The 18,692-nt window shown below is 41.8% G+C and overlaps 1 protein-coding gene across 2 annotated transcripts in view; it reads right to left on the bottom strand.

Moving 5' to 3' along the window:
* Positions 1 to 1,503: 1,503 nt before the first annotated feature.
* LOC311508465 (kinesin-like protein KIF21A) overlaps positions 1,504 to 18,692 on the bottom strand; it is a 40,923-nt gene continuing 23,734 nt past the window's right edge. For both annotated transcript variants that reach the window (XM_084573228.1, XM_084573227.1), the window contains 26 exons: positions 18,056 to 18,119; positions 17,669 to 17,872; positions 15,807 to 15,867; positions 15,597 to 15,708; positions 15,315 to 15,503; positions 14,978 to 15,177; positions 14,783 to 14,890; positions 14,595 to 14,663; positions 14,358 to 14,503; positions 14,125 to 14,269; positions 13,788 to 13,982; positions 11,857 to 11,958; positions 11,204 to 11,369; positions 9,796 to 9,856; positions 7,905 to 7,959; positions 7,532 to 7,746; positions 7,230 to 7,403; positions 6,776 to 6,808; positions 6,082 to 6,218; positions 5,902 to 5,986; positions 5,723 to 5,812; positions 5,478 to 5,636; positions 5,259 to 5,376; positions 5,002 to 5,172; positions 4,671 to 4,867; positions 1,504 to 4,545 (listed from right to left, as the gene is read on the bottom strand). In XM_084573228.1, the coding sequence (XP_084429354.1) occupies positions 4,488 to 4,545; positions 4,671 to 4,867; positions 5,002 to 5,172; positions 5,259 to 5,376; positions 5,478 to 5,636; positions 5,723 to 5,812; positions 5,902 to 5,986; positions 6,082 to 6,218; positions 6,776 to 6,808; positions 7,230 to 7,403; positions 7,532 to 7,746; positions 7,905 to 7,959; positions 9,796 to 9,856; positions 11,204 to 11,369; positions 11,857 to 11,958; positions 13,788 to 13,982; positions 14,125 to 14,269; positions 14,358 to 14,503; positions 14,595 to 14,663; positions 14,783 to 14,890; positions 14,978 to 15,177; positions 15,315 to 15,503; positions 15,597 to 15,708; positions 15,807 to 15,867; positions 17,669 to 17,872; positions 18,056 to 18,119 (3,314 nt within the window). In that variant the 3' untranslated portion in view covers positions 1,504 to 4,487. The remainder of the gene's footprint in view (positions 4,546 to 4,670; positions 4,868 to 5,001; positions 5,173 to 5,258; positions 5,377 to 5,477; positions 5,637 to 5,722; positions 5,813 to 5,901; positions 5,987 to 6,081; positions 6,219 to 6,775; positions 6,809 to 7,229; positions 7,404 to 7,531; positions 7,747 to 7,904; positions 7,960 to 9,795; positions 9,857 to 11,203; positions 11,370 to 11,856; positions 11,959 to 13,787; positions 13,983 to 14,124; positions 14,270 to 14,357; positions 14,504 to 14,594; positions 14,664 to 14,782; positions 14,891 to 14,977; positions 15,178 to 15,314; positions 15,504 to 15,596; positions 15,709 to 15,806; positions 15,868 to 17,668; positions 17,873 to 18,055; positions 18,120 to 18,692) is intronic.

Raw genomic sequence — 18,692 nt, 5'->3', positions numbered from 1 at the left:
CAGCTCCTTCAGAAGCAGACTGCTGCATCCACGCTGCAAGAAAGAACGCTACCGCAGGTCATTCATTCCAACTGCCATCAGGCTGTACAACACCAGCCTGAGTCAATAATATCTGTCATTTTGCACAAATAAATCTGCCTTTTTGCACTGCCTTTTTTGCACAAACCACTACGTCACCAACTTATAGTTTTTCCTAAAGTTTTAGCAATCTATTTATTTGTAAATTTTTTTATTCCACCACCACAGTGTATATACAGAATGTCTTTATATTTGTTGTTATTTTTTTGTATATATTTTTCCAATCAGTACTTGTGTTTTTTATTCGTCACTGTTTTGTATATATTTTTGACAAATTCTGTGCTACTGTGACAAGTTAATTTCCCATACGTGGGATCAATAAACATGTCTTATCTTATCTTATCTTATCTTAATACAATATAGAACAAGTCACAGTCCCATATGGACCATTACACTCTGGAGATATGCAAGTGAGACATTGCTAAAGGTGTGAGTAATGTGAAATGTGGAGTGGCTGGGAACCCTTTTATGCTTGCAATGTTTACCCAGAATTCACCATGAAAAGTACAAATGTGCAAGTGAGCACCAATGTATAGCACATAAGTAATGGGGATCTATGTTGTACTGTGTGCGGTGGCTAGTGTGCATATCATACATGGTGATGACACGCTGCTTAGCTGATTTGCAAGCTGTCAGTGTTATGACATGAGCACAAATCAATCACGCCTGTCAAATGAAACCAGATCAGCCCCTGTCAAAATAAGAACATTAAAATGAAACACCTAGGTTACGCTGTGTTAATCAGGTTGAAAGATGCCCCGCGTGGGCGTGTTTTGTCAGCTGGGAGCGTTTATTAGGAGTGCCAGCATTAAAGCAGAATAGAAGGAAAGTTCAGCAGAGCACACGTAAGGCAGTGTCAGGCAGCAGCGAGTCAGCTCTCCTCCCACGAGGCCAATTAACACCGCGCTGCTCTCGGTACAGCTGAACATTAAATATTGATCCTCCCATCACTGTTCACATTCATTTTTGTCTTCAGAGGGAGTTTCCTACTCTTTTTTCACTTTCCTCTATCTCTGCCCACCTGCGGCATTGCTGTATATCATAAAGAAGCAGCGTTTTTTCCTTGAGTTAGAGGTAAAACAGGAATAAAAGGCCAGACGGGTTTCAAAGTGAGCCAAATGAGATACTTCACATTATAGTGCATAAGGGCGGTGAGGGGCTTGGGAACAAAATGCCACAAATTAAAGTACGTAATAATTATTAAGACAGGTAATTATTCCACAATTTCATATGTCTTTCATTTGAAACGTTGGGCTGTGGGTATTTCCTGGACTTTAATTTCAGTCATTAAAACGGAAATGATTAAACAGCTGGACTTACCCAGTCATGCCATCAGGTGTCATTATACAGTACTACCACCATGTGGTCATTATGCATTAACACACGTCTAAAATGAATAAGACACTTTTCTATATTAAAATTTATTTTCACACCGCATCGGAAATTTCAAATCACTTGAAATTGTGCACAAGAGAACCAGCAGGAAGAAGAGGTCATATTTACATTTCAGCAGATTTACAGTTTCAAAAATAAAAGACAACTAGAATTAGAAGAGGGACAAAAGTTTTAAGCAGCCTGTCTGATTCATTAGGAATTGGGAATACGAACAATTCATGTGGCTCCTGGGTCAATTATTCCGTCTACTAAGAAAACACTTCCTCTAACTAATCTGTTTTAGTATCGATCTATCCTGTAAGACATCTGCAAAATTGTACATTTTCAGTGCAATCATTTAAGACCCTCTAGCATTGATAACAAGGCCTACCTCCAATATTGAGCAGCAAGTTTTTTCCAAATAAATGATAAATCGTTTGACCTCTTTAAAGGAGGGACACGCCTCATTTATCAAGTACACGGTCACAGCATACAGTTTAGGAGTAGTCCCAGGCACTGATAACACACCTCTGCTTATGGAGAAATCCATCCCATAAAGTCTGTGCAGTCCATCGTCTAATAAACTAAGATAATGGAGGCATTAAGATGGAATGACTTCAGAATCTATCACGGATAGAGAAGACGCAACCGCAAAAACCAAAAAGAAAAAATAAATAATAATGCATTTAAATTGAATGCTGTTTAAACTGCACACCTGAATGAGAACTTCATTTAGCTGGAGGAGCACACAGACACATATTTCACAACAGATGCTTTCACAGAGTGTGTACCCCACAGTGTATCTGATGAGTCATGAATTACAAGGTGCTACAGCCCATCAACATGAATGATTTATGTTCACGTTGTCGAATTTAAATGTTCAACTACATCCTGTGCGGTAAAAGTTTCCTAAAAGCGCTCGCTGGCAGAGCCATACTGCAGTTCCGAGAGTGTCGAACAGCTACTAAGGTTTACAGAGGGGAAATACTCGGTGGGCAGCGTTTTCAGTTTGAAGAATCAAAACCTTGGAAGCAAGAACATTTTCCCAAGAGACACAGGTGAAAAAAAAAAAAAAACGGATGGGAGTTTGCTGACAGGAAAGGAAGACTTTTAAGGAGAGGAAACTAAAACACTCACTTAAAGCCTCGGATGCTTTAAGGAAACTGGAGAACACAGAAAGCCAGATGACTGCTGACAATACATCTCCTATGAAAACACTGTTTATCTCAGTCTGAAATAGTGAGTTACAAGTTTGGGAAATACTTAGACGCCTGTATTATAACCTGTAATTTTTAACAGAAGTAGTTTATGTGTAAGTGTTTTTATACAATAGGTCTTGCGTCACCTATATACCAGAATTTAGCCCAACGGTGACGAAAGTCCTGTAGTCATTCTAAATGGTATTTTAGAGTCTGGAAAATAGTTTAAAGATGATGACGACTCATCGAGCACTGGTGGGCATGTGCTGATTTTTGTGTCCAATGAAACGCTTTCGACTCTCCTTACTCAGCAGCACTGTCGCCATTGGTTACCATCTAGAACATCTGTTTGCTCAAACCATTGAACCTGACCAGTCAGAGCAGGCTAAGCTAGGTGGCGGACAGTCTCCATAGCTTCCCAACCAAATCTCACTCTGCTAGCTGTTTCACACAGACCTTAAAAACAAGTGTAAAACATTTTATGCCGCCCTATTAAATCAAAAAGCAGTCACCAGTTAGCTAAAACTGAGTCGCCTGAAAACTGTTCCACTGCTTTTTATAACTTAGGGTGAAAAGTTTATCAGAGGTAAAAGCAAAAAACACTAGCTAGTCAAGGCTAGCTAGCACATTTCCTTCCAGCTTCCTCTAATTAAAATCCGATTTGACGTCCCTGTGTCTTGGCAATAGAGTTCTCTCACGGAGAATAAAGCAGTAACTACAGTCATCGTCATTGGACAAAAAGAAGTGAATGACTCTTGCTAAAAGCTAATTAGCCTAGCTTAGTGGAGTAGCTGTCTTAGCTTCTATACCGGGTGAATATACATGATTTGATGTGGTTATGCTTTACATCATATTGTTTAATGCATTAAATTACAGATTAAAGTAAAGATGGACCAAATGGGCGGCACATTACAAGCTTTTTTTTTTCTGACTTACCTGTTTCTGTAAGTTAGTGCTCTCTGCTTTGGTAAGGCGGTATGCACTATAGGAATAGTACTGTTCATCTGTGATACCCATTTTTTGTTGTCAGTTTGAAGATAATTTAAATAACACTGACTTAAACTCAGGAAAAAAAACAGCACAGCATGTTTTTTTTTTGTTTTTTTTAGAGGCCTCTACGTTCATCCGGTGAGTTTGGCAGTAACAGCTGAATAGTGAGACCATATCCAGTGTCAGTAGTTGTTTGGTCCTTGGTAACACACAACTGAAATGACTTGTACAGCAACGCAAGGAAGACACAGCACAGCACGCATCATGTGAACACAAGGGAAGGACTCACAGTTATTGCTGGGGAGCAGAAGATGTCCATGTCTTTGGAAAACAGACACTTTGAGCAGTCTTGGTTTTGAGCATGAATATTCTCAAAACCCTTTTTTCCCCCCCTCAGCATCTCAGGCAAAATTCACTATATGCATAGACACATCTGTGTTGTCTTCCCTGAAACGTGTGGAGGAATGTTGAATGCACAGGAGAAACTCCTGAATAAATAAATCCATATATTATTCATTATCTGTTCCAGTTATTGAAGGTGCTGCTCATAACAGGTGATCTGTTTCCTTGTAGATCTAACTGAGACTACAGAGACACTATTAAGTCAATAGTGATCTGTTTTGACCTAAAACGTTACCAACTGCATTCAGCTGGAAAGACAGACAGCATCTAATTTCCCTGAAACCGATCCCTGCTGAGCATCAGTGAGGGATCAGTGCTGTTACGGTTGTTTTTGGCCTGGGATCCACATAACTGCTCAGATAATTCACAATGAATCACTGAAGGCCAAACGGTCAATCCTCATATTCGTGTCCGCTTTGTAAGAGTCAGAAATCAGCTGAAGAGTCAGTGAATTCCATCCTCCAGAGATCCTTTGGCTTCCCAGATCTTTACTGTCCGGTCGCTATCGACAATAGAAAGAAAAAGTTCATCAAGAACAGCCAATAAAAGTCAAATCTAATATTTATCTGAACTTTATCTCAAGTTATTAATGCTATATTACGATCCTGAATATGTTTAGTGACTTACTCAGATGCAGTGAACAGTTGGCTGCTGTTGGTTGCCAGGCCGTTTATGGGACTGTCGTGTCCCTGGACCTCGCCGAGGGGTGCTAGTGAGTCGGTGTGCCAAAGGCGCAGCAGCCCTCCTCTGCACCCACTGAGCAGCACCGGGGAGCCTGGCACCACGCCCAGAGCGCTAACCCAGTCTGCCTGGGCGCTGGCCGACTGTTAGGTGAAACAACAACCAACAAAGTTTACTTAGCTTATAAATGTTGAAATCTGGGGGAAAATGGGACAGTGGCATCTACCTTTGACACCCCCTGAACATGTAATACATGTGCAATACACTATCATCTTACCTGTAACAGCTGTTTACTAGCCAAATCCCACTTTTTAACGTAACAATCTCTGGAGCTGCTGTAGAAAACGTCTCCATGCACAGACAGGGACTCCACGCTGTCCTGATGGGAGGGGTCAAACGTGTGACAGGAGCTGATGCTGCCCTGAGCACCCTCCGTCACTTCAAACATCTGGAAAAACAAGTGCATATATTCACAAAGATGCACGATATTGCATATATTTTACTATACGTGTAGGTGTGTGTTCATTTTCCTACTTTAATATGACGGTCTTTGGAGCCAGTAAGCACTATGTCCTGTCCGTTGCCCAACTTTTCAACGGTCAAGCACATGACAGGTCCCAAATGGCCAGTCAACTTCCCTGTGGATGCAAATCTAAAGAAAGAACAATCCAATTATTTTAATTAACCAAACACTTTTGTCTCCGAGAACTGATTAGCTCAACTAAAACTCTAATCTTTGTTCCTGTAACGTACTTGCGGAGGTCCCACATGCGCACGGCGTTGCCAGCAGCAGCATACAAGAAGGAGCCAGAGGGGTTCAGAGCGATTTGGTTGATCTGACTCTCTCCTGGTGGGATGGATAAACTCCTGACAGAGGAACATGTGTCCCCTGAGCCCACCTGGCCTGACGACCTGATGTACACAAAAATGCATAATTGATCTAAATGAATGAACTGAACTCAACATTAAATGCTGGGCGTAGGAGCATGTGTACTTACGTGAGCGTGCGGATACACTTGGCAGAGTCTCGGATGTCCCAGACTTTGATGTAAGCTGTGGAAACGGTGAAGACGAGGCTGGAAGTATACCTAAATATAACAAGGGACCAAATGATGAATCATAAGCATTAATACAAATAACAATATTAGTGCTAGATACTGCCTTTTCTAAAGCATACCTGACTGAGACAACACTGCTTGGATGATCTGCTAGGGACATGATCTCCTGACCTGTCACCAAGTTCCAGACTTTACACGTACGGTCTGAAAATAAATGTACAAGTGTACAAGCACAGGTTAGACAAAACAGCGTCAAACAAAATCACAGGAATTGTCATTTTAGGAGACACAGTTTTTACCTTTGGAGCCTGTAAAGAGCAGGTCGTCGGTGGCATCTACGCAGAGAACAGGTTTGGTGTGGCCCTCGGCTACATAAACGCACTGCAGTTTGGCCCCCCGGCTGTTCTTAGGAGCCGTCACAGGGTTGATCACGCCTCTACAATTCACACGACACAATGACAGCATTTAACAATGATGGAGAGTTTGGATCTGTAGACTACCGGTGCGTTCACTTGCTCCTCGATTGGTCCCATTTCCCAAGTAGGTAAACTGTTGTCGGATTGTGGTTTAAAGTCAGAATGAGGGTATAACATGGACACTACTAACAATATGTTTTATTTTTATTTTCTCAGAACATGGCAGTATGACGTAAGATTAACAAAAACACTCAAAAGCGAACAAATTAGCTCAAAAGTATGGTCATATGCACTTGCAAGTGACAAAACTAAGCTTGGGTTAAGGTAGCTCATGTTTCGCCATTTTTTTTTTTTGCATACATGACGGTGACAACTCAGCAAGTTGAGTAACAGACTTTTACAAGTTGTTGTTGTGGTTTGATCTGGTATTCATCAGGTATGTTGAATTTTTCCACTCAGGAAATCCGACATTATATCAGGGTACAATTATACTACAGCTTGCGTGACATATAAAATAGGACAATAGAGATTACTTTGTATTTGAAGAGATTGAATAAAAATGAGAGCTGTGTATTACCTGTGGCCTTCAAATACAGGTGATTCCTCCAACCTGAAAAAATAAAACTAATTATTATCATACATTTAATCGTACATTTAATTTATTTAATTACTGCTTATAATTCAATCTACAAAGGTATTTTGTGCTAAATGCTATCAGTTACCATGCTAACGTGCACATAAATGTTATGCTAGCATGCTAATGTTTAGCACCATTTACTGATGAAAACTAGCTAGTAAGATAATACTGGTATGAAGACGCTTAATATCTGAAGTCTTTTGAAAATAAAAGAGATTAAATAATGAACCTAAATGAGAATGTTAGAATGCTTATTTTGCTAATTAGCAGTAAATAAAAAGTAAAGCTGAGGCAGTGAATTTAATTATTTCAAATATTTTGGCATCATTTGGGAAGCATGGATTGTTTTGCAAAATGATACAACCCATCTCCAACAGCGGTACTCGTAACTTACACTGATCTGTGTTCGCTGGCTTTAGTTTTAGTTTCCGCGGTACTAGCTGGAGGTGTGTGTACGGGTGCTGGGATGTGTGACGCCGTGGCCCCTCTGTCCGGCATCTTCCTGCGGCTGAGCGGTGAGCGCTCCGGTAGCTTCCTCTCGGTCCCCGTAGGTGACCTGGATCCAGATCTACATTTGTGAAAAGTGTCAGGAGTCATTTAGTTCATCAGTGCATTAATTAACATCCACACCAAAATAAATACTCAACATTTCGGTACTGGACTATTTTCTACCACGGAGAAGCTTTTAAATCTTACATGCCAGCTGGCCGGGCAGACAGAGCAGATGGGGAAACAGTTTGCTCACGGTCAGGGGTTTGACCAACGGCATGACCCTGCATGTCTGCCGGCCCTTCCAGGCGCTCTGCTAGGGGCAGCAGAGGGGCAGAGAAGTCTCCGGTCGGGGATTCACAGGACAAATCCCCACTACCGGCATACAGCAGCTCCATCTGGGTGGTGGTCCGCCTTCGAGCCTGAGGGACCAGAATAGTTTGGAAGAATAATTACCTGATTCACAAATCAATGAACCAGTCAGTAACTATTCTAAATACAAAATATAACATATAATATAACATAATGCAGTACAGTAAATGAGTTTACTCTTTCAGATTTCTATACATAGGTACAGTACCTTGCTTCTCGGTCTGGATTCACCACATAACTTCATTAAATCTGATGCCAGAGAGCTGAAACAAAGGACGTACAATCAGCCCACTACATCGTAACATGCCTATATTGAGCAAGTATAATGGTTACAGTGTTTATTGTCTTAGCTTAGTGTGTTAGCAATGTACACACAAACCAAAGCTGAGCATGGATGGACTGACATCTTGGACCACAGCGGACCTAGCTGTGCCTCTAGCTGAAACATTCAGATGACTCACAAACTGACAGATGTTAATTTTGGAAAAAAAAGCTCCAAATGTAAAGCACAAAGATGTCTCCAACTTCCGTTCTACAAAGAGATCCAGTCAAATGTAATAAAACAGTCCAGTATATGATAGCTATGTCCTTGTTCGAGCTACATGGGTTCTTTTTCTACCTGCACACACATTAATATTCTAAAATTCTCTTTTTGTCGTGTCATGGAGGTCTCAAAGATTTTCATTTAAATAAATAAAAATAGTGGTGCTGGCGTTTACCACTATTGTTAATTAAAACTGTATTGACAAAACAGTGGCCATTTTTTGGCAAACTGGACCTGTTGATGTATTAATGAGACCACAGGATAATGGAAAAATGTGTGCCTGACTTAACAATAATAGTGATTTTGCAGCCCAGAGTATTCTGAACAATAGCACAAGCTGTTTGGCTGTTTGGACAAATTATACAGTGTATCTTTAGCAGACTCTAGGGACATAATAACTGGTGGTTTGGTCTACACGCTGTGTTATGTTATGCCTTCTGTGTTGGTGTACGCATCCGCTTGGAAGGAGAGTTGTTGCTGTTGAAAGCTAGCAGGGAATAGCTCCTCAAAAGTGAAGCCAAAGCAAGTAGAGCTCCCCCTGGTGACTGGCTGCAGTATAGGTCATAAGCTCCACCCCCTCCATGTTAGTGGATGGGACTTGGGCCAAACTAAAATCTGACTAAAACACGTCAAATAATTTTTTTTTCACGGATGGTGGTAATTTTTCGATAGTGAATATAATGTTGATGCATGTTCAAGTGTCAATTTTTAGGACGAGTTTTGTTTTAGTTACTTATTTGACGCTTTAGAAACAGGATGTGACGAAATGGCGACCACCAGCTGCAATGCCAACCGCTCCGTAAAGCATATTGTAAAAAAAAAAAAGTACAATATATAATTCAACATTTCTTTGGAGGTAGAGCAGAGCTAAAAATGTCCATCATGTCCGGTTGACATTTGTGTAAAGAACAGGTTAAAAAGTGCCTAAATACCCACAATGCATTCAGACAGGTGCTTTCACTTCCTGGCCTGATCACACCTATCCTCTTGCGGTATTCAAATAACTGTGCAAAGACACCACCCAGGCGGACTTGTGAAATGTCATCAGTTGCTGCCCAAGAACACGTCCGACCAAGCACGGTCCAAATACCCGCATGTGTTCAGCATATGTGTAAGTTTCTTTTGCCCTCCTCTTATTTGTGGTTTCGTACAAGTTTGCACAAATTCAGCCTGAGCAGAATCTAATCAGTGAGTCTGCATGAACACCTTGAAAAACCCTTTAAAAGGTGTCGACTGGAGTCTGCCTCTTCACAGCGTGCGTTTAGCCTTCACAGCAGGGAAAGTACAGGTGTCCCTAATAACACCGACAATGGCTTGTTTCAAAGTGTCACAGTGAGCCAGGTCACTGAGCCAGAAGACACACGTATCATCGCCACCTGGTGCGTTGGCGTTATTAATCCCACCTGTGCTTTTCCTGCTGTGACGTGGAGAACACCTACTTATTTGAAATCTTTACATGACACAGAAAATCTTGACTCTAGGAGCAATTTGTGCGGATAGAGTCCTGTTCAATTGGTAACCTAAAAAAAGGCAAAAACTGTGAATGTTTATTTACCTGCCCTCCGCGGCTGGACTGGTCGCGGACTCGTCGCTGCTGCTGTCGTCTCCGTTCTCTGCTGCAGGGAGAACCCACACACGAATAAACCCGGTTTCTCAACAAATTTGCGTAGCAGTGCCTTTTCTTGATTGCACATTCCCTGTTGATCAGCGGCTCAAATAACAAGGTCAGAGGTCATCAAGTCTAGTTATAGATAATAACGGGGGATGAATGGAGAAAGCATGAAGGATACAAAACGATACAAACACAGAAATGCGGACAAACTGCTGTGTACACAAAAACTGTAGCTCCGAGTTGTGATCAGCTCAGGGTTTTTACTGCGGTTAAGGTTTAGTGACCACCGTCCGGATGAAGTGGGGCTGGCTAGCAGGTGGGGGACCACGTCATGCACGTCAAGGCAGAGTTACTTCAACTGGGTTAGTTTGTATAAGTACTGGGATGCACACTACATGATTTCTTATTTCTCAAAATGAATCTTTGTCTGCTGTGGAACAAGCACAACAATATGAAAAGTGCTTTAATGTTGTAATACAGTCTGAGACATATTTTTATTTTTTAAATTTGTAAATTCATTCATTCATTCATTTTCTATACCCGCTTAGTCCTGTTAAGGGTCGCAGGGGTCTGCTGGAGCCTATCCCAGCTGTCATCGGGCGAGAGGCGGGGGTACACCCTGGACAGGTCGCCAGTCCATCGCAGGGAAATTTGTAAATGCAATGTGTAAATTCACCAAAAATTGGAAATATATACACAGCTATAAGACCTTAGCTATATGAAGGTTATGGTGTTAAAATAACAGAGGTCTGTTAATTTAACTGTGTTTTCGACATAAACTTAATATCATAACAGCCCTGAAGCTAAAATTTAGTGCAGGACTGTCACATTAGAATGCATTCGATTTCACTAGTGTACCCAATGATGTGGCAAGTGAGCATACATTGAAAGGACGCCATATGACAATACACCTTGCACGCAAAATATTTTATTTCCATTGATCGAGGAACTCGTTTGAGAGAAATCATGTAGAGTGCATGTGCCTTGGTTTCTCAAACACAGTCACATTTCTATGCATCTTTTACTCACCTGGTGACAGGTAACCTAACTCTGAGTTCACACCACACAACAGAGAAAACAAACAGAAATCAAATCAAAAATCAAACCCGAAGATGAGAAAATGGCTACTCTTTATTTTGCAGGCTTCATTTTTGTTTCTTCTTTGATTAAAAAAAGAATATTTGAAAATATTATCTCTAGTACAAGAAAGCAGAAATTTTCTTTGAGGACAAGCTGAGGAAAGTGAAGCCTGTAATATAAATCGTAGCCACACGGTTAAAGAGAAGATGATTGAGAAGGTGATTGTGCTCGTCATGCTCAGAGCGGTTATCGATCTGTCGGGGTCCCCCACCTTGCAGAGCGCTGCCCAGCAGGGCATCAAGCTCCGGGTTGATCTCAGCTTTCTCCTTCAGCATGTGGAACAGCAGCTGGTTCTGGGTGGCATTGTTTATCTCGGTCTGCTTCAGCCTGCCCTCCATCACCTTCAGCTGGGAGTCCTTCTGAGCTGCTTGGAGACCCTGACAACGTCCACACCGTAGACAGATTCTTGTATAAATCTTTGTTTGTAACTAAAAATTTATTCAGCACAAGAAGAGCGTTTTAAAACAGGCAAACATAATAAAGCCTCAGTCTCTAAGTTATAATTACTTCAACTTATAATATGGTTCTTGTTTATGCTCCTGGGTTGAATGCATCTCCTCACTGGACCAATTAGATCATCAAATCTAATCTCATCTAATCTAATGAAAGCTTAATTTAATCAGGTTGTTCCATTTAAAATCTAACTGAATTTATAAAGGAGGGATGGCTATGAAGAAAGCATGCTCAAGATGAACAGACAAGGCTGCCATAAAAACCAACAATATTTACCAGCAATGCAACCAAATTTATGTATAGCGCATGTATTTTAAATGTAGGGTGGGCGGTGTATGAGTGACCTGAGTCAACCTGATCTGATGTATGCAAACAAAGACACAGTAAAGCAGGAAGGGAAGAGGTAAGTACCTTATTGATGGCCATAGTCACGAAATGGTCCAGGAGGAAGCGGGCCTCTGATAGGTTACAAGAGCTGATCGCAGCCACAATATCCACAGTGTCTCCTTCCTCCTGTAGCCAAAAGTATCAGCACATTCAATAAAGTGGCATTGTACCTGCCTCAGTCATAGAACAATTTATTTAAACACCACCTTGAAGTAATTACTACGGAAATGCAGTATTGCAAACAATTAGTTGTTTTTACAGTAAAATGTAACCAGGAACAGATTAGATTAACATAAAGACTTCCAGCTAAATAGCTACCGTAGAGCTAACGGAGCTAATTAACTGACTAAACTAGCTAATGTTAGCTTGTTATAGTTACCTAGATTAAATATTGGACCAATTCTTTTGACTAATGTTATTTATTTCACACACACACGTGCTTGTTTAAAAAAAACAAATGGTGTTATTGGTTTAGCGTTAACATTAGCCAGACTATGTTCAAATTTTATGCTAACATCCAAGGAACCTGCTAGATTCCACCAAGTTTAGCTACCACAAAGCTAACAGATCTTAACTAGCTCTGTTAGCTGACTAAACTAGCTAATGAAGCTTGCTAACATACTCCGATTTAAGAGTAATATTGGTCATGTGATGTATTTGACATCACTGGAAAATACCCTTATGTGTTGTAATTAATAAAATGCAAAAACAACAACAACAACAACAACAACAACAACAAAAATAATGGTGTCAGGTTTACATAAGTGGTCAGCGTCTAATCTGTATTAAATGTGTTTCTGTTGTTTCTCTAAACATACTTTGGACTAGTGTTATTCATTTCACACATACCAGGAGTTACTAGTTTAGCATTAATGTTACGTAAGAGTTTAAATTTTATGCTAACGTCAACTAGCGGCCTAGCCCACAAATCTTTGTGCTAACTATGGCTGTTAGTTTGATGAATATCTAATGTTAGTCAAAAGATAATGAAAATCTTTGATGCATCCACACATTGTTCACAATACTTCCTATAGCACTCACTTAGGAAAGAGGAAGCATATTAATTTTAATACCATTAGCTCAGCATGTAATGCAAAATCTGATACTTATACTTATTTCTACCACAAGGCCTATGCACAATCATATATGCATTTATAAGACTGTTGATAAAGTTGTAAATATTGTTTGGCTTTCTAAAATGTATTTTTGAGAGTTATTGATCGTACAGTTTTTGTAAATCTTGTGGATTAGGTTTCTGGCTCCGTGTTCAACAACGCACAGATCAACTTTCATAACATTACTTAGCAGAGCTCCCAGCGCTGCATCATTAGTGACTGCAGGCTTACAACTGAAAAATAATTGCACAGTTTAGCTCCACTGACAGCACTCAGGAGTTTGGAAACCACGCCGACAAACAGGCGTCAGATACAAGCAGCTACAAGAACTTTCTGTCATATCTCATCCCTTCTGTCCCACTCTTAAAACTTTATAATGATTACGTGAAAGATTGACAGTGATTGTATGATATAAACCTGTGAAGAGAAGATGTTCCTGAAATATCACATTTACACACTAATGTTCAGTTTAGATCATTAGGCTGCTGTGCCTTGGCTGTATTAATGGGCTGCACAGCCAGTGGTTGTTGCGTTATTGAGTCACTGTTTTTTTCCAACAAATAAGCGCCTGATGCTTGTTTGTCAAAGTGGCACCCAAAATGCGCTGGGATTTTCAGTGGTGCCGAACTCTGCAATTACTTCCCAAATTGCTTGCCTGAGGGTTACAGCCTAATGCAGGCTTATACTTGCTAATGAGGTAGTGATGTCTGCACTGTAATTATTTGAGTGTGTTAATATGTATTCAGTGTGTAAAATCTATCACTTTGGCATAAGCACGCTTTGTACACTGACATTTACTCACATATATATTCTGGCTAGATAATCCGGGCATTCTCTCACCTTGGCCTCCTCCATCTGCATGATGTTGGCCTGGCAGTCGGCGATGCTGTCGTTGATGTAGTCGATGTTGGCGCTCAGAGATTCCAGCTCCTCATTGAGGGAAGCCAGGGAGCGGTCGGCGTCTGCGCCATCCACCGCCATCTTTTCTCTCTTCCTGGTCACCCGCTCCCTCCGCCTTGTCAGCTCCTCCCGTTGCTGAAGATGGAAAAATGAAGGACAAAGTACATGGTCAATTTAAACTGGCAACCAATTTTGCAAAACAGTAGTTGTCTTGCATAGATTTTAATTTTAATCTGCACTATTGCATGTATTCGCATCCAACTTGGTTACAGGTTACCTTCAGTAGTCGGTTCATATCCGTCTCCATGTTAGAGATGGTCATCCTCTGCATGATAATATCACTGACTCGTCTCTCCAGTGATTGCCATTTAGCCCTTGCTGTCCTGCTGAGGTAGGTGCTTCCCATCCGTGCTGGGGAACTCCTGAGGAGGATGATTTCAGAACTGTTAAGACAGGCACTCAGCTGTGTAACACACTCACACATGTTGTGAATAAGCTTAGATGGTGCACCTGGCTCCATTGGAATGGCTCGGGCCCGAGGACTGCAGCCTTCCCGGGATCGCTCTGTGTGACGGCTCCTGGGGGGGTTCAGGTAAGCTCACCTTCTTGCTTGCCTTCCCAGACACGGGCCTCACCTGGCGCCTCAGAGCTGTCACCTGATACAAAGCAGAGTGGAAAAAGGAGGTATAACAAAAAATCCCACTGCTGTTGTCACCATTTACTCCACTGTGTGACAGTGTATTTAACCTCTTCATTCTTCCTGCGAAGGATCAGCTCCTGTTGTCTCTTCTGGGCTTCCATCTGCTTCAGCTGGTGCTATGAGAGGAGACGGGTGCAAGTTAGTCTTTAGGTGGCTATATTCAGCTAAACCAATCATACAAAGAAAAATTAAACTCATTAAAACCAATAGCTTTGAGTGTTTCTATAACTCTTACCTCCGCCCTGCGCTGGTCTTTCTTCAGAGAGGCGATCTCTCTGTTCCTCTTGCACTCCGTGGCCCTGTTCCTCTCCTGCTGCTCCTTCATCTGACGCATCAGTGCCACCTAGTGGACCAGATGCAACACAGCAGGAGTTCAAATGAGCTCTGGTACAACACAAGACTAAAAAAAGAGGACACAAATAAGCTTTACTTTGGTCTTCTTCATCTCAGTCACATCCTGCTGGAGCTTCTTGAGCTGCTTCTCGTACTGCGACTGGTTCTTCAGGAGGCGGGCGTGCTCCTTCTGAGCCGACTGGAGCTTCTGCAGCTCTTTGTTCATGGAGCTCAGCTTCTTCTCGTACTCCACTTTGATCTTTTTAGCCTTCTCCTCCGTACCGGACTCCACCGAACCTGGAGAGGTAGAAAGGGAGGGTGAAGCTTTGTTTTGAGCTTTTATTAGAACATGGATACAGGTTCAAACTTATCCGCATATTTGTTGAAAGTTTTTTGACAACCAGTAAATGATTGATTTTGTGAGTGTGTCCTACCCATATTGTGCAGAACTTTGTCCCTCTCCAGCTGTGTGTCTTTGATTTTATTCTGCAGCATCATCAGCTTCTGTTCGTACTGCTGTTTGAGCGTGTGCAGACGCCGCTGGCTGTTCTCCAACTCATCTATCAGCTTCTGCTTGATGGCGATCTCGCAGGTGATGTTGGCCAGGTCGGCCTGGAAGTTTTCTGCACACAAACATGCGCCGGACAACTGTGACTTCAGGTTCATTTTGATATGTAATTATCTGGCAAAAAAAAAAAGGCTGTGCATAGTTTTACCTTTTTCATCCAGCTCCTCAGAGTCGGACTCCTCCGACGTCTCTTCTCCCGCCCCGTCAAAGTCCTCCTCTTCTCCGTCAGCGTCCTCGGCCTCTTCGTGGTCGCTCCCCTCCTTGGCGGAAGCACACACAAGGAGAAGATGACGAACAGTGTGATAAACACATCTTCACATCGTAATCTCACAGTTTGTTCTTGTGATTCTCCACCTACCACTTCTGCCTCGTCGGGGCCTCTTTCCTGATCGTTGTCTGGGAATTCCTCTTTGACAACACTGAAGGAGGAAAAGTGTGTTAGCAACATCACAAAAACTGCAATCTTCCTGGTTCAGATTAGAATTTCAAATTAGGATAATGACAGATAAAGGTCTCATGCAAATGATCGTACACTTCATCGGATCATGAGCAGACGTGGAATCAGTGCTGATTAATGAATGATTTCAGTGTGATCGCTCAGGAGAGGGACACATGAATGACACAGCGGGAGAGATAGCACGGTTAAATGATCATGATTGACGGTTATTACCAGTCACACCACAAACACACTGTCACTGTAAGAAGGGCTACCACACACTGCTAAGATCTGATGGTCAAAATCATAGACAGTATAAAGATGGATGGCGGAACTGATCCTCAAAGGTGAAGCCAAAGCAAGTAGAGCTCCCCCTGGTGGCTGGCTGCAGTATATGTGATAAGCTCCACCCCCTCCATGTTAGTGGATGGGACTTGGGCCAAACTAAAACACTGAAATACACATCAAATCATTTTTTTCAAGGATGGTTTCTGTCATTTTAGGTAGTTGATACAATATTGATGCATGTTAATGTTTAAAAAAATTATAGTTGATAAACCGACAAACCCGTAGTATTAATTAAACAAAAACGCGAGTGAGTCTAGAGGAAGTGTGGGCGGATCATCAATATCGCGGCTCCACGTGGCTCCACTCTCGGACCATTCTGTCTCCAAAGTTGCAAGATGGCACTGCTTGTATCCGCGGGAAAAGAGCATCCGTTTGGCTAATGCAAGGAAGTGGGGATGCATTGTCCATATTTATATGCAGTCTATGATCAAAATACTGCAGATTATTGTCATGGACGATATTTTTTTTGCTCATTTCTCAATTACAACTTTAGTTTTTACTTCTAATGATCTGATCAACATCTTGCAGTGTGCAGTAAGGAGGAAACACAGCTAGAACAGAGGGTTAAGAGGTTAAGATATCTGTTTCCCTCCAGGAGTGTAAACCACCTGCAGGTTCAGAAAAAGTTAGTATTTGTTACTTTTGGAACAGTCAACTGAAATCATTTCAATTACTTGGTGCATCTGAACACAAAGGGACACAAACTGCATTGCTGATCAATGAATCAGTTTCAGATTCTACTGTATATTCGCCCCATTTCTGGAGGGGAAGTGGCAAACCTGGCGTGCTCAACCTCTTGTTGGTGATTCTCCTCGTATCGCCTCAGTCTTCAGAGAGAAGAGTGGGGATGGGAGGGTGAGGAGGGTGAGGATGGTGAGGCGCGGAGGAGGTAAAGGGAGCGGACAGGCCACAGAGCGTGGGGCGAGTGAGGGAAGTTTATAAGAAAGAGAGAGAGAGAGTGAGACAGAGCAGCAAGGAAGTGAGTGCAGAGACTTTTGTGACAAATGAGTCATACTTATGGAAACGTAGAAGGCAGATCCTAACAAAAACAGTTACCAAGTCTTTTAATGTGCAGATGTAAAGCTGGCACATGTACAGCCAAGTGATAAATGATAAGAGCGTGCCACAGCTTGTTGGAGAACCATCATCATTAGTAGATGTCACTGTCAACTCGTCTAAATCCAGCACACACTCCATTAAAGAAACACCAGGGTGTAAACTGCTAATGCAGGGGATCAGGAGATAATTACCCACAACACACCAGGACAAACGCCATGGCAACAGGCAAACATAAAGATCATCACTACTGATATCAAATTTTTTGCAGTAATAATGGTTTATGAACAATATGAAGTGCAATGAACTTCATATCATAATAAGTATTGCAGAGGTGTGTCAGTCAATGAAAGATAATAAAAAAAAGTTCCATTCCACACCTCTTTTTCTTCTTCCTCTCCTTCTTCTTGAGTTTCTCCAGGTCCTTCTTGGCCATCTCGATGACGTCGCTGGCCTCCTTCTCGGGGGCCAGGAGGGCAGGGGAGAAGGAGCCGGGGCCGGCGTACAGCGAGGAGCGAGTCGAGACCCGGGACAGGCTCTTCCTGAGGTTCTCGTTCACGGCCTCACTCTCCAGAAGTTTAGCTCTGAAAAATACAACATACACATAGCAACTGACAAAGATCCATAGTGATCTTTATATGAAGTTGAATGTTAATGTGCGCAGTTATTTAAAAAAAATGAGTCAGTGGTTATAGATGACTTATAAATTACTTGGACTGGCTGGAATGAGTAAAAGGAGATCTAATAAATGTGATATCCATACATACCTGAGCTCCTCGATTTCTTTGATGTAGTTCTGAATCATGTTCCCGATTTCCTCGCTACCCTCACCTGCAGGCAGAGGTTTCAGCTTTTAAATGAGCTTATAGAGCAGTGACGTAACATGAGCAGTGTTGGCAAATATCACTTTTACATTTTATGTACCGACAAAATTAACAAAGTAAACCAAACCAAATAAAGAAACAGTTTTATGCTGAAACACGGTGCCACAATCAGAAAAGTATATTTGTTTCAAGTTTAGTTTTGTTATTTATGGTCATAAGTATTAGAGATAAACTGACCCTTAGCGAAAAAGTCCAAGTTTAGTAAAAATAAAAATGTCTTGACCATGGACTGTATATAAATATGGACAATGCGTCCCCACTTCCTTGCATTGGCCAAACTGACGCTATATAATATGACATTATCCACTGTCATATTGGGAGACCTCTGCGTGAGTGCAGTTCTGATGACTAAAGGCATGCAAACACAGGATTGTCTGCTCTCTGCAATTTCCATTACGGGCCGGTCTTTGTGCAGAAAACGAAGAACAGCCTGGAAGCAGCCTGATTGCTGTTAACAGAAACTTTGCTACATGCAATAAATTACTACGGGACTTCAGAGGCCAATGCAGTGGGCAACAAG

Source organism: Chelon labrosus (assembly GCF_963514085.1).
Source record: "Chelon labrosus genome assembly, chromosome: 23".
Taxonomy (NCBI): Eukaryota; Metazoa; Chordata; class Actinopteri; order Mugiliformes; family Mugilidae; genus Chelon; species Chelon labrosus.
This window is presented reverse-complemented; position numbering and strand designations above follow the sequence as displayed.